At 48.0% G+C, this 25,320-nt stretch overlaps 7 protein-coding genes across 7 annotated transcripts; 3 read left to right on the top strand and 4 right to left on the bottom strand.

Annotated features, from left to right (window-relative positions):
- Positions 1-83: 83 nt before the first annotated feature.
- LOC134146222 (histone H1.11L) lies at positions 84-1,080 on the bottom strand. Its single transcript, XM_062586507.1, has one exon. It carries the CDS (start codon positions 1,078-1,080, stop codon positions 400-402), a length of 681 nt encoding a protein of 226 aa, XP_062442491.1. The 3' UTR covers positions 84-399.
- Positions 1,079-8,214, top strand: LOC134144019 (late histone H2B.L4-like). The gene is made up of 4 exons (XM_062583007.1): positions 1,079-1,231; positions 2,069-2,088; positions 6,923-7,177; positions 8,121-8,214. The coding sequence occupies exons 1-4, from the start codon at positions 1,079-1,081 to the stop codon at positions 8,212-8,214; spliced, it is 522 nt and encodes a 173-aa protein (XP_062438991.1).
- Positions 8,215-8,512: 298 nt separating this feature from the next.
- On the bottom strand, positions 8,513-8,953 carry LOC134136665 (histone H2B 1/2/3/4/6-like). The gene has a single exon (XM_062568586.1). It carries the CDS (start codon positions 8,921-8,923, stop codon positions 8,543-8,545), a length of 381 nt encoding a protein of 126 aa, XP_062424570.1. The 5' UTR covers positions 8,924-8,953; the 3' UTR covers positions 8,513-8,542.
- Positions 8,954-9,024: 71 nt separating this feature from the next.
- Positions 9,025-9,634, top strand: LOC134143362 (histone H2A-IV-like). Its single transcript, XM_062581772.1, has 2 exons — positions 9,025-9,062; positions 9,247-9,634. Exons 1-2 carry the CDS (start codon positions 9,025-9,027, stop codon positions 9,632-9,634), a joined length of 426 nt encoding a protein of 141 aa, XP_062437756.1.
- A 9,883-nt stretch (positions 9,635-19,517) lies between these two features.
- LOC134136654 (histone H2B 1/2/3/4/6-like) lies at positions 19,518-19,987 on the bottom strand. The gene has a single exon (XM_062568575.1). The coding sequence runs from the start codon at positions 19,955-19,957 to the stop codon at positions 19,577-19,579; it is 381 nt and encodes a 126-aa protein (XP_062424559.1). The 5' UTR covers positions 19,958-19,987; the 3' UTR covers positions 19,518-19,576.
- A 71-nt stretch (positions 19,988-20,058) lies between these two features.
- LOC134142714 (histone H2A-IV-like) lies at positions 20,059-20,829 on the top strand. Its single transcript, XM_062580543.1, has 2 exons — positions 20,059-20,096; positions 20,281-20,829. The coding sequence occupies exons 1-2, from the start codon at positions 20,059-20,061 to the stop codon at positions 20,669-20,671; spliced, it is 429 nt and encodes a 142-aa protein (XP_062436527.1). The 3' UTR covers positions 20,672-20,829.
- Positions 20,758-22,437, bottom strand: LOC134146213 (histone H1.01). The gene has a single exon (XM_062586495.1). It carries the CDS (start codon positions 22,413-22,415, stop codon positions 21,756-21,758), a length of 660 nt encoding a protein of 219 aa, XP_062442479.1. The 5' UTR covers positions 22,416-22,437; the 3' UTR covers positions 20,758-21,755.
- Positions 22,438-25,320: the final 2,883 nt, after the last annotated feature.

The raw sequence follows: 25,320 nt of genomic DNA, 5'->3' as shown, positions 1-25,320 counted from the left end.
GTTTTTTCATGTCTTACTATCTCTATCTATATGAATCACACTGATGATAAATAGATCCCTGATCTGTCCATACATACCTCGCGCTTTAAGATAAAACCGTTGCGATTGTAAAAAGTTAATTAAAAAAAACGGTTACGGGACTACGGGGGGGAGAGAAGGGCGTGTATAGCGAAAGGAACGTATTTTGACCGACTGAGGTCGTCTCGTGTGTTTATATGTATAAAATTTAGTAATAGGACGCTAAGTAGAGCTGCAGGACTGCCTATTCATTTTTTTATTTTTTTAGTAAAAAACGTTGTGTATAAAAGCTGTATCTCAGCTCCTTTTGGGAGAGCTTGGGTGGCTCTTAAAAGAGCCGTTGTTTTCAAGAGCAGACCAAGAATTTTCTTCCTGCTGGGCTTACTTCTTCTTGGGCGCTGCCTTCTTTGCCTTGGCTGCTTTAGGCTTGGCTGCCTTGGGCTTAGCAGCCTTCGGCTTCACCGCTTTCGCCTTGGCCGGACTCTTCGCTGCCTTCTTGGGCTTTGCAGCCTTGGCTGCCTTCTTGGGGCTCTTGGCCGCTTTCTTGGCTGCGGCGGCCGCCGGCTTCTTGGCTTTCTTAGGGCTCTTCTTCACTGCCGCTGCCTTCTTCGGCTTCTTGGCGGCGCTCGCTGGCTTCTTGGCTGCCGGCTTCTTGGGCTTGGCTGCCGCTGCCCGCTTCTTTGGGGCTTTTTCCTTCGTCTCACCCGGCTTCTTGCTCAACTTGAAAGAGCCAGAAGCGCCGATGCCTTTGGTCTGCACCAGGGTGCCCTTGCTGACGAGGCTCTTGAGCCCCAGCTTGATGCGGCTGTTGTTCTTCTCCACATCGTAGCCGCCGGCCGCCAGCGCCTTCTTGAGGGCGGCCAAGGAGAGCCCCTTGCGCTCCTTGGAGGCGGACACGGCCTTGGTGATCAGCTCGGTGACGCTGGGGCCCGAGGGCTTGCGGGCTTTGGAGCCGCCCGCCGCCTTCTTCGGCTTCTTGGCGGCGGCCTTGGCCGCGGGGGCCGGAGCAGCGGCAGCGGCGGGCGCCGCCTCGGCAGCAGGAGCAGGCGCCGTCTCGGACATGGCTAAGGCGGCGGGGACGGGGGGGGCGGCGGCGGCGGCCCCTATTTATAGAGGCGAGACGCGCGCTGATTGGTTCGCTGCCGAGTCCTGCCCGCCGCCGGCGCCCGGGCGCTCTCCACCGCTCGGCTTGTGTTTCTTCCTGCTGAAAAAAGTGTGTTTTTGGTGCAAAACTTATGACCGGAACACCCCATTTCTCACAGAGTTGATGACGAGGGGAGGTGTTTTCTTCTTGTGATGCTTCGTTTTGCTGAGACTTTAAATGAGCTATAGGCAAGTCTGTAATCTGTGAGTTTTGGGTTTACAGAGACCTGGAACAGTCAGATTTTTTATTTTTGCCTTTAAATTAAATCTATGCTGCTGACAGTAGTGTCAAAGTGATAACCAGTTCACGTTCCTGAGAGGGTTTTTGATCGAGATAGTGTAGAATGGAGCTAATATAAAGGTATTTTATTAAGGAAAATAGACTTTGAAAGGGAATAAATAACACAAGTAGACATTGAGCTCTGTATCTGGGTTATAACTTGTTTCCCGTACCACGACTGCATCTCTTAAAAATTCTGAAGCCTTTGTAGCTAGTGCCCTGTTTAGCTTTACATCAAACTAAAAAAAAAAACTAATAGAAAAAGAATGAGGAATATATATGTGTAAAATTACACTCTTAAAGTAGCTTGTACTTTCAGTGCCTTTAGAGAATACACAAAAGTTTTTCCTCTGCTTTCCTATCTTTTCTTCTTTATTATTTGATTAATTATATCACAATATTGCTCCAAGGTACTTCTTTTGAATAAGCACAATAGACAAACACATTCGTTCCTGTATTCATATTTAAAATAAAGGATTTTTATTTTGTTCTTTAGTTTTATTAGGTGCTTTAGGATACATTGTCAGTCAAAATGGCAGGGGGGTGAAAATCACAATACATGATGTGCATGCTTTCACTATGAAAAATGCCAGGTTAGCCTGTAGGTGTTTCTTTAAATAAAACAAGACTAAAAAAGTGTCCTACTCATAAATTCTTTCTTCAGCACTGCTGAAAGAAGGCCCCAGATGAAGAAATACAACAGTCGCTTAATCTTGCTCTTAAGAGATCTCGGGGAAATGGTATTTAACATTTAATTGCAGTATGCGAACTTCAGTGTCAGCACAGCCTAGTATTTGCTGAGCTCTGTAAAGGCAATGCTGCAGTTTCACTTTCGCATGCGTTGTGTGGATGCCTGCCGTTCTGCCCTGCAGCACTCCTCTAGTCTGCCAGATAACATCTAGGGCTCTGAAGTCCTAACTTGTACTAGGAGGAGCTGGGTCTTACTAACTAACGTGCAGGCAAGGCCATTGAGAGGAGATGTGTGTTTCTATTGCCTTGCTGCGTATAGCTCAGATTCATTTTGATATATATTATGAGGCTTCTCTGTTTCAAGCCTCCATGAAAATGTGAAATGCAACACTGACAAGGCAAAGCAAAGCAGCAAATCTTAGTTTCTCTGTGAGGGTTGTTGTGGATAAAGTGCATAAAGAAGCAAATGAGGCCCTAGAAGCTTCGGGAAAGCTCTTGTCATGGCCTGTTCTGACTATGGACTGTTCTGACTGTTCTTCTTTGGAAGTCTGAGCCTTGCATATACATATACTCTGTGTGTGTATTTGTGTATGCAGATATATGTACGTATAGGCATATACATATATGTATGCATGACCATATTTCCTTTGTCTGTATGTCAGCTCACATTTCGAGCTGTTATGGGCAGGTGAGAAGAATTTCTATTGGGGGATGTGGAATAAAGTGTGGGATAAAGGGAGTAGGTGAGCCTCCTGGGATGGTTTTGACAGAAGAGCTGTATATGGCCCTTAGCTCTTTCTCCAGGACAATGTATCCTATGGAGGAGACGCTGGTAGGAGATAAATGGCAGAGAGGGGACACTTAGGCATCTATAGATCTAAAGACTGTTTAAATGGAGATTTTTTTCCTTCTAAGGGAATAATAGCAATAATAATAAAATCCTGGAAGACTGATGCGTGTTTCTAAGGGCCCACATCATATGGAAGTGAGAGTGTAAAGCAGTTTGGTAAAATAGTCATGTGATTGTACCTCCCACAGTTTCCTCTCGCGGGGAAAGGAGGAACTTCCAAAGGTAAAGGGGAACTGTGCGCTCACCTCGTGCCAGCAGGTCTGTGCCGTTGTTGCTACGTCTTGCACTCTGCAGGGCCCGCATGAGGCGGTTCTAGGAGAGTTTCGCTTAGCACAGAAAACCGAGAGCATTGATGCTGAGCGAGCTGTAGCCCTTAATTGGCCCAAGGGTGGCTTCCGTGCCAAGTCCGCGACACGTAAGTTCGTGCTGCGGGGAGGGCGAGGAACGCAGGGCGCTCCTGGATGAGCGGGTCCCTCGCGTGGGCCGGCAGAGAGTTTCGACGGCTGAAGCTGGGGCTGCCGTCTGCCACGAGAGCTACCGGTGCAAACTCTCCTGCGGCCCTGGGAGCAACGGGGCGCTTGGGAGCCGGCGCCGGCCCCTCGCTGTGCCCTCCGCATGGGACTCTCCCTCCTGGGCAGTGCGAAGATCCCCCCGCCTCGGGAGGAGTGGAGGGGCCCTGAAGCTGCGCTTGAAGCAGCGGTAGGAAGGTGGTGGAGCGTGCAAGACTGGAGCTCGCGGGAAAACAGCAGTGGCCCGCAAAGCACTGGCTGCTGCCCCTGCCCCCATCGTGTCGTGCAGAGTGCTGGAGCTGTAGAGATAGATGGGAATTACCCACGGGCGTGGGAAGGAAGAACATCTCTCTCTTTTGCGAGGCTACCTGCTTAGGCGGCTGTTCGACTTCAAGACGGAGAGCGGAGCCAAGGAAAGGAGTCAGTTAAGGCTTCAGATACACAAGCCCTGAGGAGCAGGAGATAAGGGAGACAATAAGAAAGATCGGAGCTGGCGGGTGACTAACTGATGGGCCATTAGAGGAAGCGGTCAAAGCCGGCCTCGGAGAGGTTGAAGCATAATTTTGCGGCTGATAAGCAGGCGGAAGAAGTTTAGCAGGGTCTCTGAACGGGAAGACCAACGCTGTTAGAGTAGGGCTGAGGGGTGTGGTGCGAAACTTTCTTTGAAACGAATCTTTCGGAGGGATTGCGAGACCGTGTGAGTGGGGAGGGGCTGTCTAGGAGAAGGGCGAAGGCGGGAAAAGGCAAGGGCGACGAGGTGAGCTGCGGAGGAAGAGCATGGCGAGGGTCACGGGTGGCAGGGAGCGCGGGTGCGGGCAGCAGCACGGGGAGGGCGCGGGACGCGGGAGCCCGGGCAGCTGCTGGAGGGAGGCGGGGGCCGGGCAGAGGCACCGAGAGCTGCGGGCAGAGTGGCCGACAAAGAGGCGGAGAAAGGGGCCGCCTGTGCCGGTGCTGCCTGTGTGAAGGCGGCTTGCGCTGTAGCGCTGCGCCGCGCTGCTCCGGGGCACGGCTACAGGTGTGCGCAGCCTCCCCGTTTCGGCACTTCCTGCTGAACCCGGGCCTCTACGGGACAAAGTGGGGGCCGTGGGCGTGACAGCTCCACGCAAGGCTTCCTCGGAGATGGGCTGGGCGAGGAAGAAGTAGTGGCAGCAGTGCCAGAAGGAGAAGCAAACTGAAGCCCTGACAGGAATGTTTCCACAGAGGAGAAGCCACGCGGGATGACTACTGGTCGTTCAGTAAAGATGAGTGGTGCGAGTGTGCGTGATTAATGCCTCGGTCACAAGTGGGTAAAAAGAATCCAAGGACAAAGAAGTTAAATCCAAGCCAGATCTTGACAGGAAGGCGGAAAGCAAGCGGAAAGGACAAGAAAGATGAAATTCTCCCCTCCCACCTGCGCTTACCTCCCCCCCAAAACAAACAAACAAACAAACAAAACACATACACACACAAATCAAGATGTCCTTCACGGCACGCATTGAATCTGAGAAGATAAAGGAGGTCTGAAGAGCCTGTGTCCCCAGTTGGTGGAAGGAAATAACCGAAGGGGCTGTGTGTCGAGTTAGTTACAGCTAATCACATAAGCATCTGCTACTAGTTCCTTAATCTGAGATATCACGAAAAGAACCGGTTTCATGTAACTTGGTCTTTCCCGCAGGGTTTCTCTTCTCCCCTCCTCCACCCCGCTTTCCGTCCCGCCTAGTTTTCCCATGCGCAGATGTAGCCGCCCTGCGAGTAAATAAGCAGAGAGCGCAAACCCGAAGGCGCAGCTTGCCGGCCCTTGCAGGAAACCATTGCAACCGGAGGCGCCGCAACCGGCCGCGGCCCGCTCTGCCCCCGGCGCGATGCAACCTCGTGGCCCCTTGACCCCCTCGGAGGCTCCCAACGAGCAACCTCAACAGCCGGAGACACCGGCTCCCGGGCCCTGTGCTGGCACGCGTGCGTGTGTGTGTGTACATGTGTGCGTGTGTATACTACACTGCGTGACGGCGACTCCAGTTGCCCAGACGTTCAGCCTGAAGCGCGAGGCTTCACACCCTCGTGTGAGCACCCTCGGGCTGTCTTCAGCGCCGAGTAGGGCCAGCATCCCAGGAAGGGAGTCAGGCTGCCTTATGGCACAGAGACAGGCCTCTTCGAGTACTGTTTTATTGTTGCAGCGAGGCCAGAGTAAGCGATGGTTTCCCAGCGAAAAGGCTGCAGCTGCCCCCTCAGGATCTGAACGGCCTCCGCGCCTCTGCTGAGGAGCAGCAGTACGAGGAGGAGGAGAACTGCTGAAACCTGACCTGTGCTTTACCTGTCCCTGTGCTTTAGCCGAACCTAGAGCAGCTACAGATGAGGAGGGGCGGAGGGTGGGGGGAGATTTTCTGTATGCCGACTGATAACAGCGGGAAAGGCACTTTGACCAGCTGCAGTCGTTCAAAAAAGCTACAGCACTCCGCAAAGCGGTTTCCAGAGAGGACGCCACACCTGAAAAACGACTTCGCCCTGCAGCCTCTCATTCCTTTGCCTCTACAAAGCCGGGAAAGGCACTTCAGACGCCTGAAAAGCGGGGTACCGTGGCGACTGAGCCCCGCTGAGTCTCGTTTCCCGCCGGCCCCAAGCACCGTGCCAAAAAGAGGAAGGCAGCGAGCAGTAGGGACCCGAAGCGGAGTAGGAGGCAGGAAGTGCGTGGGGGCCCGCGGTGGGCACACAGTGCAGAAAACAAGCAGTAGCCTGATGCCAGAGCCCGGCCCCGCCGCTCGGCCCTCTGTTGCCCCCCGCTGCCCAGGCCAAGGGCGCTTCTCCGCTGGGGAAAGCCAAGGGCCCGGCCTCCGCGTACCTGCGGCGGCCTTGCGGCCGGCGGCTCCGGCCGGCAACGGGGTCGGGGCCGCGGCCAGCGCGCGGCGGGAGGCGGCAGAGGCGAAGGGGCACCGGGCTCCTCCTCGCGGGCGACACCTCCACCCTCCTCCCGCGGGACGTGGGCGGGCTCCGCGGGCCGCTCTGCGATGCTCCCGCCTTGCCGCGGGGCGACCCGAGCGCCGTCCCGTCCGCAGCGAGACCCCGCCCGCCGGCTGAGCCTCGTGCAGGGCGGGGCGGGCGCGGCGTCGCGGCCGTGGGGGACCGCGGCTCTGGGCTCCCGCGCTTGGCACACGCGCGTGTGAAGCCGCCCGAAGGGGAACCGACCAAGCACACGCAGGGCACCGTGCCCACCCACACGCGCATTACCCCCTGTTCACACACACTTCTCACTCTGCCCAGCGACACACATCTTCATGCACTGCCAGCCGCAAGCAAAGCGCACTTTGCCGACAAGTACGTTTCCGTGCTGCCCCCCCCCCCCCCCCCCCCCCCGACACGGCAGCTCACGGCGATCGTAGAGACACACATCGCCTGGGGATCGCAGGGGAGCACACATCGCTCCCTGCTGACCGACCCACACGTCGCACTGCCGTGCACCATCTACGTGTACAAGGTGCTGAAGCAGGTGCACCCGGACACGGGCATCTCTTCCAAGGCCATGGGCATCATGAACTCCTTCGTTAACGACATCTTCGAGCGCATCGCCGGCGAGGCGTCGCGCCTGGCGCACTACAACAAGCGCTCGACCATCACGTCGCGGGAGATCCAGACGGCCGTGCGGCTGCTGCTGCCCGGCGAGCTGGCCAAGCACGCCGTGTCCGAGGGCACCAAGGCTGTCACCAAGTACACCAGGTCAGGTATGCTTCTCGCCTGCAGATCACTTGAGCTTCTCAGCCCAAAGGCTCATTTAAGAGCCAGCCACGTTTTGCTTTGAAGAGCTTTGTCACGGGTCCTTTGCGAGGGCAAATCAGCTCTTCTACCGTCTACATTTATGTTATGTGGAGTAAGGTGTTGTGCGTGCTAGTGCAGTTGTTTGCTTCTGTCTTTGAAGCAGACGGCCCGAGCCTGACATGGAGAAATGCAGAGTGCTTTCAGGGAAGCCTGGGACTATGTGCTTCGGCAGCCTTCGCGGTGGCCATCAGAGGGCAGCAGGGGATAAGAGATCACCATGGCACTGCGGGTTTACGGCACTCGGCTCCGTAAAAGCTGGCGCACGCATAAAGGATTATGAATCGGCTAGTAACCATTTCTTCATCTCCACTTGGGAACTTGAGACTAAAGACAGGAGCAAATAGCTGCTCTATCAGTAGATCTCATTATCTAATCAGGACTATTCCAGTAATTTCTTCTCCCGATGGGAAAGACTAGGCCAAAGAAGTACTCAGTAACAGGGTGCCCTGCCCAAGAAGTAAAACAAAAACAAAACCCAACAACACTTAGAAGGTGTTTAAAATCTGTGGGGGGGAGGGGAGGAAACTCATTCCAGTTGCTGCTGTTTAAAAGAACTATTTTTCACTTCTGTTTTCATTTAATCATTTCACAGCTGATGTTCACACTTATCTAAAATAAATTTTTTTTTTTCATAAACTCCAAACTCTTTAAGGAAGCATACATACGATTGTAAGCTTGCTAGCATAACTACCAATAGGTTCCAGCAAGAAGCATCCAGCAGGTGCTGCATGGCTTTGCTACTTGCAGCCAGTATCCAGGGGCTGTGGGTCTCTCGCCAAGCTAGTGGTAGAACAACAGATGGTGTCAAATGCACTGTCACCACCTTCCCTTTCTGCCCTTCCAGGTGCCAGGGTCTCTGGCTGAGCCACAGTGCGGACCGAGCAGACTGTACAGAAGTCAACGAGTGGCAAAGTGTCCTGCAAGCAGTTGGCCACTAACAAGAGTGCAGCAGCCATGAGGGGCCAGAAGAAGCCACACCGCTACCAGCCCAAAACAGAGGAACACTGCATAGAAAGCCACAGTCAGGAACTAAACAGTAGAAGGTACACAGCAGAAAAAAGGACTCAAGAGAAAAAGTGCTTTAAAGGAGCTATTTAAGGAAAATGGGCTGCTAGGTGCCTTCAGGTATGAAAAGATTTTGAAGGGAGAGCTGAATAGAAAAAACTGCAGTCAATTACACAAATTAAAGCTCTTTTACTGAGAGAGTGGGTGGCTCTTAAAAGAGCCTTTGGGGTGAGAGGGTCCGGCTCCGAGCGCAGAGGCAGCTTACTTGGAGCTCGTGTACTTGGTGACAGCCTTGGTGCCCTCGGACACGGCGTGCTTGGCCAGCTCGCCGGGCAGCAGCAGCCGCACGGCCGTCTGGATCTCCCGCGACGTGATGGTCGAGCGCTTGTTGTAGTGCGCCAGGCGTGACGCCTCGCCGGCGATGCGCTCGAAGATGTCGTTGACGAAGGAGTTCATGATGCCCATGGCCTTGGAGGAGATGCCCGTGTCTGGGTGCACCTGCTTCAGCACCTTGTACACGTAGATGGAGTAGCTCTCCTTGCGGCTCTTCTTGCGCTTCTTGTCGCCCTTCTTCGGCGTCTTGGTCACCGCCTTCTTGGAGCCCTTCTTGGGCGCGGGCGCCGACTTGGCTGGCTCAGGCATCGCGACCGCTCGCTACTGCGCCCCCCGCACCAGCAGCTCTTGCCGCGCGCCCAGCAGTGCAGCGGCCGCCACCGCCGCCCTCCGCTATTTATAGCTGCGCTATGCAAATCAGCAGCATTCCGCCCGCACGCTGCCATTGGTCAGTGGAAGACGGGGGCGTCACAACGCCGCTCTCGACGCGCCGCACTGGTCGGAGGCCGATCCGCCTGCCCCCTGGCTGCGCCGCCAAGACCTGCTGCTCACCCTGCGGCGAGCGGCGCCGCTGGCCCCGGCGCGCCTGGAGGCGAGCGGTGCAGGCGGCCGGCCCGGCTCCGCGGACGCAGGACGTCTGGCCGCGAGAAGCAGGGCGGGAAGGCGCGGGCCAAGGCCAAGTCGCGCTCGTCGCGGGCCGGCCTCCAGTTCCCCGTGGGCCGCGTGCACCGGCTGCTGCGCAAGGGCAACTACGCGGAGCGGGTGGGCGCCGGCGCCCCCGTGTACCTGGCGGCCGTGCTGGAGTACCTGACGGCCGAGATCCTGGAGCTGGCGGGCAACGCGGCGCGCGACAACAAGAAGACGCGCATCATCCCGCGCCACCTGCAGCTGGCCATCCGCAACGACGAGGAGCTCAACAAGCTGCTGGGCAAGGTGACGATCGCGCAGGGCGGCGTGCTGCCCAACATCCAGGCGGTGCTGCTGCCCAAGAAGACCGACAGCCACAAGGCTAAGGCCTAGTGAACGCCTTTTGGACTCTTTAGGAAACAAGACTCCAGAAGGCTCTCCCCAGAGCCAGTCAGAATGTTCATAAAAGCTTGAGTCCTTCCAAACGGCTGTGCATCTGTCAGCGAATGCAGACCTAGCTGTGTAAGCAGTTTCTTTGGTTTCCACAATACTTAATGTTTGGCCTCCTGCAACATGGTGAAGATAGAAAGTGCATAATCCAGCATGTGGGCAATGCCTTAACTATGTGGGTTTCTTGGGAAGGAGGAGGAGTAGAAGGGATTCTAATCAAAAGGTACACCCTGCTTTTTTTGAGACTCAAGCACAAAAGTTAAGCTGCATTTTGTTCTTGTAGAATCATGCAGATTGCTGTTTTCCTCCACTTTCCTCCTTAATAAAAGATGTTATGCTTTAATGTAGCCAGGTCATTCCTAATGAATAAAATGGAGAAAAGACTTTGTTGGTTTTAGGATTAGAGAATAAATGTGATGCCTCATTAGAAGAGAGTTCTAACTTTCCTGCAAAGAGTCTACTGCAGCATTTATTAACCAGAAGTAGAGAATGATGGCATCGCAGTAAGGACTATTGGATTGAAGCTGCCTGGAGTTAATTGCTTAGCATTAGTAGCTATATTTGCTGAAGCCTTACGCCGTAAGCTAAGGCTAACTTTCACCTGCTCAAGGAAAAGAAGGTCCCAGAGCCTTTTAAGCCAGCAAGATCGTGGACCCTAGAGAGAACTAAGCAGTTTAGCATTTGAGGAACACCAGCAGGGACATGGATTTTAACCCTCTCCATCGGACACAGAAGAAAGAAACAAAGGAACCACATGCCTGATTCCAGAGTAGAAGATAAGGAAGTAGAAGGGCCAGAGAACTATGCAGGGAAGAAGTAACCACACAGACTAGTCATGAGAGACCAGAAAAGGGAATAAAAGAGCCATCGATAACTATGCAGAAGTGAGATGAAAAGTAAAGAACACACCCAGAAACTATGGAAAGGAGCAACTGGGAACTACAAGACCCCAAATTCTAATATTGTGATTGGCTGAGAGTTACAGGGTGAGGAACTCAGATTGCAAGGGTTTATAAATATCCAGAGAATTATTTGTTCTGGAGTCCCTCTTTGGAGGCACTCAGTTTGAGCTGTAATTACTGCACAATATGCCACTAAAACATTTTTCCTTTGCTTTGGCTTCAATCTTCTGCCTCAGTGGGAACCTAGAAACAGACCCTGTTATAGCAGCTCATGAGCCTAGTTTTCCATAACAGGCACCTCAGTCTAGGTGTTTTTCTGCACTGCTGAGAGCTACAGGCAGTAGATGGCAGCCAAGGAGATCAGTCTGGCCACTGTGTAAGTCTTCCAAGGGATTTTGTCAATGTCTTCCTCACAGTAGCATGGTCGTACCACATCTGGGGTCAGTGCACCCTGGATATGCAAAGCCTCTCACAGGCAACAGCAGATTTTCGAATACCGGGAGATTCCCTGCCCTCCCAGCAGCCACCCTGCATTGCTTCTTGTGTAGTGCAAGGGACTTTTCCTGCCACACACCCTGGCTGAGTTCCCTGTATCGCAGTGTCATGTGAGTGAGTCTCTGCCACTTCCCTGGGCAGAATCAACCGTGTGAAGAAATAAGGAGAGGCTTCAGGGAGGGAATGGTTGCTGCTGGGTTTAGTTAGTTGTGTGATGGAACATGGAACAGCAGAGATGGCTGCTGTCTTGCATGGTAACTGGCATTACTTCTTCTCATTTATCTTCTCTAGCATGTCTGGCTCTATGGGGTGCCTCTTTCCCATGAATATGGGGTAGCTTGCTCCCAGCTCCCCTTATGGACAAGGTGAGAGGCTCTAAAAGGGCCGCTGGCATTCTTGCCTGGCACGATATCACTTTCAAGCCATTTCACCTTTTCCTTAGGTGCTGTGTGTGTCCCCTTTGCTTTAGTTCTCTTGGGCTTGGTCGGGCTCTTCTCTGCTTTGCAGGGCTTGGCTGCCTTTGTTGTCTCAAATAGGGGTCCTCTCCAACACCTTCTTGGGCCTATTGGCTGTGACGACCACCAGCTTCTTGGCTCCCTTTGGGCACCTTCCATTAACTGTGGCGTTATTGTTGCCTCTGACAACCTCTCGGAGGCGCTGGTGGGTTTCTTGGCCACCAGCTTTTTTCTGGACGCCTTCTGCTATGCTTCTCTGGGTTATTTACTGAGCATGAAAGAGCCAGTGGCGTCAGTCTCCTTGGTCTGCACCAGGGTGCCCTTGCTGACAAGGCTCTTGAGCCCCAGCTTGATGCAACTCTTGTTCTTTTTGTGCTTGTTCTCTATTGTAAGCACCAGCTGCCAGCGTCTTTTTGAATGTGGACAGGGAGAGCCCCTTGCACTCCTTGGAGGTGGACACAGCTTGGACGCTTTGGTGACCAGCTACATGACTCTGGGACCTGACACCTGTGGGTTTTGGAGCTAGCTGTCACCTTCTTTGGCTTCCTGGCAGCAGCCCTGGGTGCCAAGGCAGGAACATCAATATTTTCCAACATGACAACAAGTTCCCCTCCTCCTTCTAGCAATGCAGGGAAAATAGAAATGTCAGTTAATATACCCACTGGCCTATCATTTATCGAGTTTATAAACTCTTACAGTGCCTCCTGTGGAAGGATCTCATGCATTTTGTATCCCCTGCTACAACTCCACTGTCTAAAAGATGTTGCCTCAAAGACTTCAAAGAATCCTGTAGAATTAAGTGAGACGGAAAACTGAGATGTGCAGCAAGGTGTTAAGGTCTTTTTGTACAGCCATATATTTCCATGGAGAAGACACTTGATGGCCTACAGAAAACACAGTAGATGAACAAATTTTCTCTACTATTAAGAAACATTTTAAAAGTTTGTTTTTAAATATCTGCATTTCTTAATGGGGTGAATGTGAGCACCTACCATCTCATGCAAATAGATCAGTCTGATTCCCGGATATTCCTCCAACATTAACTTGCTTTTGCAACAAAACAGTGAGGAAGGAAGCAGAAATTGCCTGACATCAAGAGACAAAAGAAATCTGCCTCCTCAAAACCATGTGAATGGTGACCACTTAGCAATTCTGAAATGCCTACAGCTGCAGGCAGCTTGGCAAAGAGCCTCTGTACTTCCCCTGGGAATGGGCATAACCCACCTGGGGGTCCTGCTCTGGCCCCTCAGGCTTGTTTTTGTGCAGATGGCACAAGGATCAGATTTTTCTAGGCAGGGCAAAGCTGGGCTCAGCCTTCTCCTGTTTAGAAATATCTGATTTCACTCACAGAAATTAGAACCCATTCTAATTTTAAGAAAAAAAACCTGTAGCAAAAGTAGAACTTTGCACCTTATAATTGAGTTCAGACAGATCAGTGCTCTAAATTAGCCCCAGCTCTTCTGAGACTGTCAGATATTCCTTTTTTTTTTTTTTTTTTTTTTTTACCATCGTTGAGAAAAAAAAATAGTTCTTTCCTGTAAATGATCCCCAGTGGAAAATAATATAAAAATAAAAGAAATGTAAAAGAATGACAGACATTCTTGGTGTGTGAAAAAGGACTAATGGCTCTAATTGACCTTATCAATATTTTAAAGCTCTCAGTGGTATGTTTATGCTATTTTTTTTCCCTATCAATAAACATGCATTTAGAAGTTAGTTTAAAAACAACTGGTAGTCTGAGGTAGAAGATGTACTATTATTCCATGAAGTTTTGCCTTACTGTTACAGAGCAGTGTAAGACAAACTGCTCCAATTGTCTTAAGTCATATTGATTTTCCTGCAGAAATTGAATGTACATTACACCTGGAGCAGTGACCATTTCCCTTGACAGAGTTTAAAACTACCTCCCTGTGGGGAGTAGGACTGATTCAGAAAAGTTATCTTGGTGCTTCCTGGGCCAGCTTTAATCAACCTGAGCCCCAGGCACTCAGGCTTATCTATGGCACAATCACCCAGCTCTTCTGTTGCTTGGGATATAGGAGTAGCAACCCATGTGAAAAAATATTGGTGCCATAACATTCCTATGGGAATTCCTTTCCTCTTTGCTAAGCTGCATAACCAAAGAAGCTAATGGCCTTGTGTCCCGAGGACATAAGGCAAAGCAGGAGCATAAGGAGCAGAGAACAGAATGTTTGGCATTGCTCTGGCTGCTACTTGCTGCAAAAGGAAAAGGAGGTGCATACAAAAGAGATACACTTTTTTTCTTTTCTTTCTTTCTTTTTTTTTTTTTTTTTTTTTTTTTTTTTTTTTTTTACGTCTCTGATGCTGAACAATGGTAGTGCAGTGTCTCTTCTCCTATGGAAAGTCTTAATTTCAACTAGAAGTCTCCACCTGTGCCCTCCTTTTTTTGACATTATTATTATTATTATTTTTCCTGTGACTCTTTCAGGGATAGAATATACATAAGCAAATGGAATTTTGATCAATGAAGGAATGCATCTAGGCATACAAATATTTTGTGGATTATATGTGTGATGAAATTTCAAAGCTGCTCTGCTATTCTTTTCACACACAAATTCCTTACAACTAACATGGTTTCAAAAAGCAAGTATGTGCAGAATTGTTTTCTAGAATTTTTGTTTTACAAATGACTGCAATAGATTCTGTGATTAAGCATCACTTTTGACAAGGAATTCTTTGGGATCAGCACCTCCATCATGATGGGCAGTCAAATACTCAAATTGCTTGAAAGTTTCCAATGCAGAGAAAATTTCCTTAATGGGGTAACTTCTGTTTAAAGATCCTAGGTCTATTTTGTCTTTTCCACTGTCAAGAAAGAAGAAGAAGGTGTTTGTGATGGAGGGATGATGGTGACTTCTCCTCTTATCAACATAATTTCATAAACTAAGGTAGCTTTCTTGTCAGAAGCATAATTAAAATAGATTTAAGATTGATTACAAGAGCTTTGCTACTTTCCAAGGCTGGGGGTTCATTAAACCATAAAGCAGTGAAACAAGGGAAAAACAAAATTATATTTCTGCAAACACTCTAAAGGTAAAAAAGATGTTGCATCTTGGATGGAGAAACCCATGCAAGAGAACAGGCTGGGCCAACTGGACAAAAAGCATCTTTGCAGAAAGGATTCAGGTGGTTAAGGCCAACCATATATAAGGTTACATTAACAAAAGTGTAGCTAGCAAGTTGAGGGAAAAGCAAGCTAGCAAGTTGAGTTGTGTGGTACAAGAAAGTTGTTGAAAACCTGGAGCAAATCCAGTGAGGATCACTAAGATGTATAGCTGGCTGAAGCACCCGATATAGGAGTGGCTGGGGGTGATGGGTCCCTTCAGCCTAGAGAAAAGAGGGCTGGGCAGGGGGGCAGGGAAGGTGGGGGAAGATATTCTTGCAAATCTTAATACTATGTTCAGCTACTGAAAGAGGGGATTATGGGGAAGATGGAGACAGAGTCCTCTTGGAGGTGTACAACAAGAGGATAGGAGGTAAAAGATGCGTATTGAAGCAAGGGAAATTTGGACTAGATACAAGGGGGAAAATATTTCTCCGTGACAGTGACTAAGCACTTAAAAGGGGGCCCGGAGAACCTGTGGCATTTCCACCCATGGGCATATTCAAAACATGACTGGACAAGGCCTTGAACGACCTGATTTAGCTCTCAAGTAGGTCCTGCTTTGAGCAGGGGGCTGGGCTTGAGAAGGGGTCTCTTCCAACTTATTTTTTTTAATGAAACTGATTCTGTGATCTTAGTATCATCAGTGGCACTAATGTTTCTTAGCTGGTGAGGATCTCAATAGAAAATTTTGTAGAAAACTTGTGTGTATCTCGTATGTGCACAACAAAACAAGAAAGCAAGTAATATTGTACAGGATAGGAGCAGTATAAATTTTCGTTATTAAGACAATATCAGCAAGAATATTTAGTTATTATATGTTGCAGAACAGAGGGGAAAATGTCTATTACATTGAAAAGGACCTTGTAATGTTAATCTATACACCCTTTTAGCACTCAGTCTAAATTACCACAGGCCTTTCTGGCAAGCTTGAGCTACAGCCAGCAAAATCCCCCCCTCCCTCCCCCGACCGCTACTCCACTGAGTAGTGGAGGACTGCAGGAGAACTTTAACTCCTGCCAGCACAAGTTAAAAAATAAATAAGGTAACTTGCTACATTTTGAAACAAGCTATTACATATTGTAACTTGTTCCTTGTAACAGCAAATCAGATGATGGAGGGCACAAAGGAGAAACTTGTGTGCATTAACAGAATCTGATACATGGAAACAGAGCTCCTAAAGTTATTTTTGAATAAAAAAAAATATTTGCAAACTTTTTTGAGCTGTTCAGAGACCAGGTTAGAGATAGGTCTATTAAAGTAAGAAAGAAACAATTCAAAACCCCAGAAAAACAAGGAAAGTGAATTGTTAAGCTTTTCTCTGTTCTTACATTCTTCCATCAGCAGATGCAGAATCAGCTGTACCCCCAGCGTTTAGTACGAATTTGACCTTCACTGAAAAAGTTCTATACTTAAATGTATATGTCTCTATTAGTTTGGAATTAATTGATAAGGTGCACTGACTAAGCCACTGAGAAGTAGATACAGTAGCCACGTAGTGTCGCAAAAGGTAAGTTTTGACAAAATTGGATATCTTCTAATCAGGCTGATATCATGTTACTTAGCTGAAAACCACTGTGTGACAAACTGTGGTTCTCACTGTCTGATTTATTTTTTAAATATTTGAAATAAGAATTTCTTTGTCATGGATATGAAAGTGAGGTTGGAGTAAATCTTGTCACTGTAGAAATATATATAATTCCTTAGATATGTAACATTCTGAACCTTTCAGAGCTGATCTCTAAACTCAATCCAAAGCTGCAGGAGAATAGGAAGTGTGGAGGCTGCCTCTTACTATTCAGTGTCTGAGATCAAGTCTGAGGCATCCCTATCAGCCTTAAAGCTGAAATGAACTTTGAGGAACCAGTGGCTGGTTCTGTAGAAGGTAGAAGCCTAGTACCAGTCTCTGCACCAGTACAGCATACAGCTAGTGCTAGAAAACTCGATATACTTTTTTTTTCTTTCTTTCTTCCCCAAATGGCCCTTACATAGACATCAGATGCACTGATGAGGGCACAGAGTATGACTGGAGTAAAGGATTATTCAGATTCAATTCAAAGGAAGTTGATCATGACTCAGATCTGTGTCTGTAGCAGTATTTGGTTATGTGAATGTGACAGGGTGATTCAGAAACCTACCATTTTGGGCTGAAATATATTAAGACTAATTAGTAATAACTACCTGAAAGTCTAATAAGCTAGCCTGTAGTGGTTGGGGTTTTTGTTTGTTTGTTTGTTTTTAGATTTCTCTTAGTTTAAATATAATTAATGAAATATAAACAAAAGAAATGTTAAGTAGACAAAAAAATATACATTTTGAAGATTTACTAATGAAGTGAATATTCACTCCCTAAAGCAGTCATAGGGAGGAATCACAGAGCGGTAGGAGCTGGAGGGGACTTCTGGAGATCATTTCATTGAATCCCCCTGCTTAAGCAGAGTCACCTAGAGCACATTGCCCAGGATATTGTCCAGACTCCACAGCATCTCTAGGCAACCTATTCCTGTGCTCAGACATCCTAATAATAAAAAGGTTTTCTTTATGTTCATACAGAACTTCCTGTGTTTCAGTTTGTGCTGTTGCCTCTCATCCTACTACTGGGCACCACTGAGAAGAGACTGACCTCATCCTCTTTACACCTTCCCTTGAAGAATTTATACACATTGATAAGATCCTCCTTCAGTCTTCTCTTCTCCAGGTTAAACAGGCCAAGCTCTCATATGAGAGATGCTCTAGTCCCTGACTCATCTTAGTAGCCCTTCACTGGACTCACTCCAGTAGCTCCAAGTCTCTCTTGTATTAGGGAGCCCAGGCTGGACCTGGCACTCCAGATGTGGTATCACCAGGGCTGAGCAGAGGGAGAGGATTCATTCAGCCTCCTGCAGTCTTCTGTCAATGCTCTTCTTAATGCACCCCAGGATACCATCAGCCTTCTTGGCCACAAAGGGACATTGTTGACTCATGGTCAACTCGGTGTCCACCAGGACTCCCACATGTCCTTCTCTGCAGGGCTTCTTCTCCAGAAGGTTAACACTTGGTCTGTACTGGTGCATGCCATTATTTCTCCCTAACTGCAAGATTTCACACTTCTCTTTACTGAACTTGATAAGGTTCCTCTTTGCCTATTTCTCCAGCCTATCCAAGTCTCTCTAAATGGCAGCACAGCCCTCTGGTATATCAGCCACTCCTCCCAGTTTTCTATCATGAGCAAACTTGCTGAGGGTGCACTCTATCCCTTCATCTAGGTCACTGATGAGTAATTTGAACAGGATTGGACCCAATATTGACCCCCTGGGGTAAATTGCTAGTTACTGGCATCCATCTGGACTTGGTGCCACTGATCACAGTCCTCTGAGCTTGGCCATTCAGCCATTTTTCAGTTCACCTTACTGTCTGCTCATCTAGTTCATACTTCATCAACTTGCCTATGAGGATGTCACGGGGGACAGTGTCAAAAGCCTTACTGAAGTCAAAGCAGGTAACATCCCCTGTACTCCCTCACCTACTCAGCCAATCATTACATTATAGAAGGCTATCACGTTGGTTAAGCATGGTTTCCCCCTTGTGAATCTGTACTAACTACTCCTGATCACCTTCTTGTCCTCCCTGGAATTGGAAAATAATATACAGAATAAGCTGTCCCATCATCTTCCCAGGGTGATGTTGACTGGCCTGTAATTTCCTGGGTCCTCTCTCTTGCCCTTTTTGAAGATTAGAATAACATTTGCTTTCTTACACTCCTCAGGCACCTTCCCTGATTTTTATAACCTTTCAAAGATGATTGGGTGTGGCCTTGCAGTAACATCAGTCAGCTACCTCAGCACTCATGCATATATCTCATGCCTAAAAAGAGCCCATGGACTTGTACATATCCGTTTTGCTACGATGCCTAACCAGATCCTGCTCCATCAAGGGAATGTCTTCTTTCCTCCAGACTTCCTCTCTGTTCTCCAGGACTGATCTTATCAGTACAGACTGAGGTAAAAAAGGCATTCACTACCTCAGTTTTTCAGGTCCTTTAAAGAGGAGCTGTGCTCTTTGGGTAAATCACTTTAAAATCCACATAAGCAGAATTATCAAGAAAAATGCTAAAGGCAAGTAGTCACTTTTGAAAAGGACTTCTGTGTTGTACTGATCACTATAAGCTTGTCAAATATCGAGGGTTCCTGTATTCTTCCCAAAAATTAATCTCTTTCCAATTTTATCTCTAGTAACAGCTCACTGAGAAAAATATAACCTTTTTTAACAGTTTAGAAACAATTTTACAGCAGAGAATTTATGGTCCCCTCCTTTATCTCTGCTAAAGAAAATAGGGAAGATTATGGCACCCTCAAATGGTAGATTTTGTTAGGCTGTTACTATCTTTCCTAGATAAAAACATTATGTATGTATGTATGTATTCTTTCATAGAAGCAATATTTCCTAGAAGAAATATTCTTGCCTAAGAACTGCAAAGGTATTTTTTCCACCCGGTTTACATTGGATATAACTTAAAACAGGTTAAAAAATAAAATACAGGTGTACTGATTGGGATATGGTGTACAGTATATACACACTACAATCTTAAAATAGAAAATAAACTGAGAACTCATTGGTGCTATTGAGAAAGTGTGTAGCATATACATAGATACAATACTGTATTATTCAGTTGTACAGTTCTATGCTAGCTTTAGTTACTTCTAGACATTGGTTGCTGAGATAAAAGGCCATGAAACTGGGTATTATTTTGCAGAAATTGAGTTACTCTTCATCAGTAATTCTCACTTACTTCTGTAAACAGACTGCAAAGGCACATGATGAAAACCATAATTTCTTTCATCTACTCGAAGATAGATCATACAGCCCTTTAAATGAAATGTGGGTGGCTCTTAAAAGAACCTTTGGGTTAAAATTGACAGTGTGAACAGCTCTACTTGGAGCTCGTGTACTTGGTGACGGCCTTGGTGCCCTCAGACACGGCGTGCTTGGCCAGCTCGCCAGGCAGCAGCAGCCGCACAGCCGTCTGGATCTCCCGCGACGTGATGGTCGAGCGCTTGTTGTAGTGCGCCAGGCGTGACGCCTCGCCGGCGATGCGCTCGAAGATGTCGTTGACGAAGGAGTTCATGATGCCCATGGCCTTGGAGGAGATGCCCGTGTCTGGGTGCACCTGCTTCAGCACCTTGTACACGTAGATGGAGTAGCTCTCCTTGCGGCTCTTCTTGCGCTTCTTGTCGCCCTTCTTCGGCGTCTTGGTCACCGCCTTCTTGGAGCCCTTCTTGGGCGCGGGCGCCGACTTGGCTGGCTCAGGCATCGCGACCGCTCGCTACTGCGCCCCCCGCACCAGCAGCTCTTGCCGCGCGCCCAGCAGTGCAGCGGCCGCCACCGCCGCCCTCCGCTATTTATAGCTGCGCTATGCAAATCAGCAGCATTCCGCCCGCACGCTGCCATTGGTCAGTGGAAGACGGGGGCGTCACAACGCCGCTCTCGACGCGCCGCACTGGTCGGAGGCCGATCCGCCTGCCCCCTGGCTGCGCCGCCAAGACCTGCTGCTCACCCTGCGGCGAGCGGCGCCGCTGGCCCCGGCGCGCCTGGAGGCGAGCGGTGCAGGCGGCCGGCCCGGCTCCGCGGACGCAGGACGTCTGGCCGCGAGAAGCAGGGCGGGAAGGCGCGGGCCAAGGCCAAGTCGCGCTCGTCGCGGGCCGGCCTCCAGTTCCCCGTGGGCCGCGTGCACCGGCTGCTGCGCAAGGGCAACTACGCGGAGCGGGTGGGCGCCGGCGCCCCCGTGTACCTGGCGGCCGTGCTGGAGTACCTGACGGCCGAGATCCTGGAGCTGGCGGGCAACGCGGCGCGCGACAACAAGAAGACGCGCATCATCCCGCGCCACCTGCAGCTGGCCATCCGCAACGACGAGGAGCTCAACAAGCTGCTGGGCAAGGTGACGATCGCGCAGGGCGGCGTGCTGCCCAACATCCAGGCGGTGCTGCTGCCCAAGAAGACCGACAGCCACAAGGCTAAGGCCAAGTGAATACAACCGTAAGAAACCTGTTGTATCTCCTGATGAATATAATGTAAATACTCTTTTCAAAGCCGTCCACAACGTTCACGAAAGACTTAAGTTTTCTACAGTATATTTACTCAGTTGCATATGAATTACTCAACCCGTGCTGTTTTCTTTCTTTCTCTTTTTTTTCATACTTTTATTATCGGAACATTTGGCTTGAGAAAATAACAGTGTTTTCAACCTTTTCAGTAAAATAAAACCGTGCCAGAATGCCCAGCCAACGAAAGTTCCTTCTGGTATGCGATATGACACAATCAGCTCTTAAATCACAGAACACTGGAGCAATGCGTTACCGTGAGCGCCTCCGCCCCCTCCGCCCCCCGTCATTCCCCTCCTCCCCTTTCCCTCCCGTGCGAGAGGCCGAATCAGCCCGGAGACGTAAGGCGTGATCTTCTTCGGGGAGGAAGGGTGCCGGGAGAAGGGGTAGCGGGCTGGGCTCTCCTCTGGCCAATCCTTGGTCAGGGCGGGCTTTTCCAATACCTCTTTTTTCAACAGGAACAAAGGTTAGGAGAGCTCAGTGATGTTTCCTGGTCGGTGAGGTTCCTCTCCCCCTTCATCCCCCCATACGAATAGACAAAAACATTTAAAGGCAACACCTTAGAAATACAATGGATTATACATGGCTCAGTAGTAGCGTGCCTGACAACTGCACTACTTTTGTTACAAAATACATTAAAAAAGTGACATCAAATTACTATAAAACTTTTCTTCCTGGTAAAGTCAACCGAATTACTCCTCAAAAAAAAAAAAAAAAAAAAAAATTAAAGGAAATATATATATGCAAATATCTGCACTTCCCTAAAGCCGCCGCGCTATACCGTGCATGTTAGTTTTTGTTTCAGTACTCGTAGGGAGAAAAAAGGGAAAGAAAAAAAAATAAAGATACATTTAACCTCGGGCGACTTACGAATTATAGGTTGCTGCAGGTTATCCTTGCTGCAGGTTACTGACGACTTTGGTGCCTCAGCTCCTTTAGGGATAGTGTGGGTGGCTCTTAAAAGAGCCGTTGGATAACAAAACGTGTAGAGCAGGACTCTTCCAGTATCATTTACTTCTTCTTGGGTGCCGCCTTCTTTGTCTTGGCTGCTTTAGGCTTGGCCGCCTTGGGCTTAGCAGCCTTCGGCTTCACCGCTTTCGCCTTGGCCGGACTCTTCGCTGCCTTCTTGGGGCGGCCAGCCTTGGCTGCCTTCTTGGGGCTCTTGGCCGCTTTCTTGGCTGCGGCGGCCGCCGGCTTCTTGGCTTTCTTGGGGCTCTTCTTCACTGCCGCTGCCTTCTTAGGCTTCTTGGCGGCGCTCGCTGGCTTCTTGGCTGCCGGCTTCTTGGGCTTGGCTGCCGCTGCCCGCTTCTTCGGGGCTTTTTCTTTCACTTCTCCGGGCTTTTTGTTAAGCCGAAAAGAGCCGGAGGCGCCGGTGCCCTTGGTCTGCACCAGGGTGCCCTTGCTGACGAGGCTCTTGAGCCCCAGCTTGATGCGGCTGTTGTTCTTCTCCACATCGTAGCCGCCGGCCGCCAGCGCCTTCTTGAGGGCGGCCAGGGAGAGCCCCTTGCGCTCCTTGGAGGCGGACACGGCCTTGGTGATCAGCTCGGTGACGCTGGGGCCCGAGGGCTTGCGGGCTTTGGAGCCGCCCGCCGCCTTCTTCGGCTTCTTGGCGGCAGCCTTGGCGCCGGGCGCGGGCGCATCGGGCGCGGCGGCGGGAGCGGTCTCGGACATCGCGGCAGGCGTCCTCTGCGGAGCAGGCGAACACAATTGGGCTGGCGCGGGTCAGATGCTCGTATTTTTAGCGAGGAGCCGCGCGGTGATTGGTGCGTTACAGAGCCCGCCCCGCGGCACGGCCGGGGAGCCCTTCGGTGTGCTCGATTTGTGTTTCTTTGGACTAACAAAAGTGTATTTTCCTCGTAATTTCTGCCACCAAATCGCTCCGTTTCCCCGGTGAGGGAAGAGAACACAAGGTACTTGCGATCGGTAGAGTTTCTAGCGGCAGGCACGCGAGCTGGGCTAAAGGAGAAGCGATAAATCCCGTGTGCTGCTGCTGGAGAGACCTCTGAGGAGAGAAACTTTTGTTTTTCCTTGCAAATTAAAAATTTCCTTTGGACTAAAATGTTACAGCAACTATTAAATCTGATTCTTTAGAGGGTTTTCTTGGAATCAAAGTCGAAATCTGGTAAATTAAACTTATTTTGGCAGTTTAAATTGATTTTGAAGAGGAGGAAGTAACACAAACTCCTCTTTCAGCTCTGAATATGGATTAAGAACCGGCTCCTTTGACCATGTGTTTTACCTCCTAAAACGCTAAAGTCTATTGAAATAGTGTCTCATACAGCCTCCTATTACTCTTACTATAGAGCCATAAACAATTTGTTAATGTCTGAGTATTCATTAAGATGTGATTGTTTTATTTTGTCTTCCTGGAATTTCAGCAGAAGGGAGGCAAGCTTATTCTACTGCTTTACATGCTTTTTTCCCCTTTGTTTGTTTTTTTTCTGTGAATTTCTTTACCAATTATTAGGTAAACCAAGCTATTTTTTTTCCACGATGGATTTTAATTTAAATAAACTGTCAACTGATAAGTTTTATTATAATACGGCATCTTTGTAAAAAACTAATCTCCTAAACTACTGGTGATATTTACTGAAATTATATCTTTGTTTTTCTGGTAATTTAAGACAGAAAATGCAGCAGTTATGAAGTTTTGCTCTTGCTGCCCAGAGAATGTAATCTTGCTGTATGCTTTCTCTAGTAGTAATAGAATGTACAACCACAGTATTCTATTTTTTTAAATAACACCTCACACAGTTAATCTACACAAAGACTTATTTAAAGCCATTCTTAATCTTCCTGTTTAAAAAAATAAATAAAAAAGGAAAAAAATAATTAAAAAAAAGCTTTTCCTTAATGATGAGCATTTTATGCTCCTCACAGAAACAAGGAATTGTTTTTAGGACAACAGCTGGAGCCCTTTGTAAGTACCTGAGTTTAACTAGATAGGCCACAGTGTGTTCCTAAAGAACCAGGAAGGGTGCAATCAATATTGACATCTGGTTGAAGATGATGCAATATGCTGAAGAAAATGGAGCCCTCGAATAAAAATTTCATTAATCTTTACCTGATTATGACCAAGTATATTTTCCATTGTATTTTATAGTTACTTAAGAATCACACAGCATTCTACTCTGGCCTTGTGCTCCCATTTTCTTTGATACCACCAGGTATAAGTTATAATGTAAACACGGTATTTAAGTAGATATTAGAAATAACAATTTCAGATTTTATGAATATATAGTTTTAGGAAAGTGTAATCTTATTTTTGTCTCATTGTTTCATTTAAAATCACTGTTTTATCTATACTAAATGTGTATATAATGTGAAAATCTTTTAGTCACTGTGTAATCAGGCTTCAGTGGATATGAAGCTGAATGAAAATAATAAAGTCAAAATTGCATTCTTCACTTAGAGGGGAAAATATAATACAAGAGTTTGCAGAAAAGGTGTTCCTGAGCTCTGCAATACTTCAACAGAAAGATGACTGAGAGAAGAACTAGTTGAATTGGGATATTGTGGGGGAGGGGGACTTGTTTTAATAATTATCTAAATAAAAATATAAAAAATTATATAATACAAGATAAGAATACAGGATTGGAATAAATTAATTAGGATTGAAGATATACTTTCATGAATCAGCAAAACTTGAAGTAAAATAATATCTATATCTATATATTTTTTTTTAACTTGCATCCTGTTTTCCTTCCAAAATCAATGGATGAAACTTTCTGGAGACTTCATTAAATAGCAAAATAAACTAGTAACATTAAGAGATGACATTTACCCAGCTACCAAGACTTCATGGCATCTCAAGATGAAGGGGGACATAGGGCATTAGTGGTATATCAGCAATATGAAAATTATTCCTACCTACTCTTGTTATTTCAAACTTAAAAACATTTACTTAATTGAGGGAGATTTAAATACTCCAGCCTCCAGCTGTGGTTTCATGAAGTGTCAACTAATGTTTACTGGTGGCTGAAATTAAGGAGGGTAAAATGGTCACCATCCCAGCTGTTTGCTTTGCTTTTCTTGTAGAGGCTGCTACACTCTCCCCTTTCCCAACAAGGACAGTTACTAGCATATGTAGCAGTTTTGAATCTACAACAGTTACAGACTACCATCCTAAAATAAACTAAAATAACTGCAAAAGCTCCCTGACTCTGGCAGAAGCTCAGCTCTGTCCTTTCTAATGGCTTTGCAACAAAGAAGGAAAATAACTTCGGCAGTACAAAATCACTGCATAAAATCTGTGTGTTCTTCATGTGGAATAAAAATATGTAGAACCAAAATTCAGGAAAGTTAAGCTGCATTTTGGCACTTTTACCAAGAGATTGCTGTGCAGTCAGAACAGATGGATTAGAAGGAAATGAGGGATGTAGTAAGGCAAAGAGCAAAATGTAATAGATTACAATAAATAAGTGAATAAATAAGTAAGTAAGTAAAGGAATGGCAATTTCTGCCCTTGATGAGCAAGTGAGGAAAGTGAATAATCCTGTTTTAGGCACTAGGAAGCAGTTTGGTTTTCCTAATAAGGTGGCTGGAAGAAAGAAGACTTTATCATTCATTAGAGGAG

The sequence above is a fragment of the Rhea pennata genome, chromosome 1 (genome assembly GCF_028389875.1).
Source record: "Rhea pennata isolate bPtePen1 chromosome 1, bPtePen1.pri, whole genome shotgun sequence".
NCBI classification, from domain to species: domain Eukaryota; kingdom Metazoa; phylum Chordata; class Aves; order Rheiformes; family Rheidae; genus Rhea; species Rhea pennata.
The sequence above is the reverse complement of the archived record's forward strand: the minus strand, read 5'-3'. Positions and strand labels throughout refer to the sequence as shown.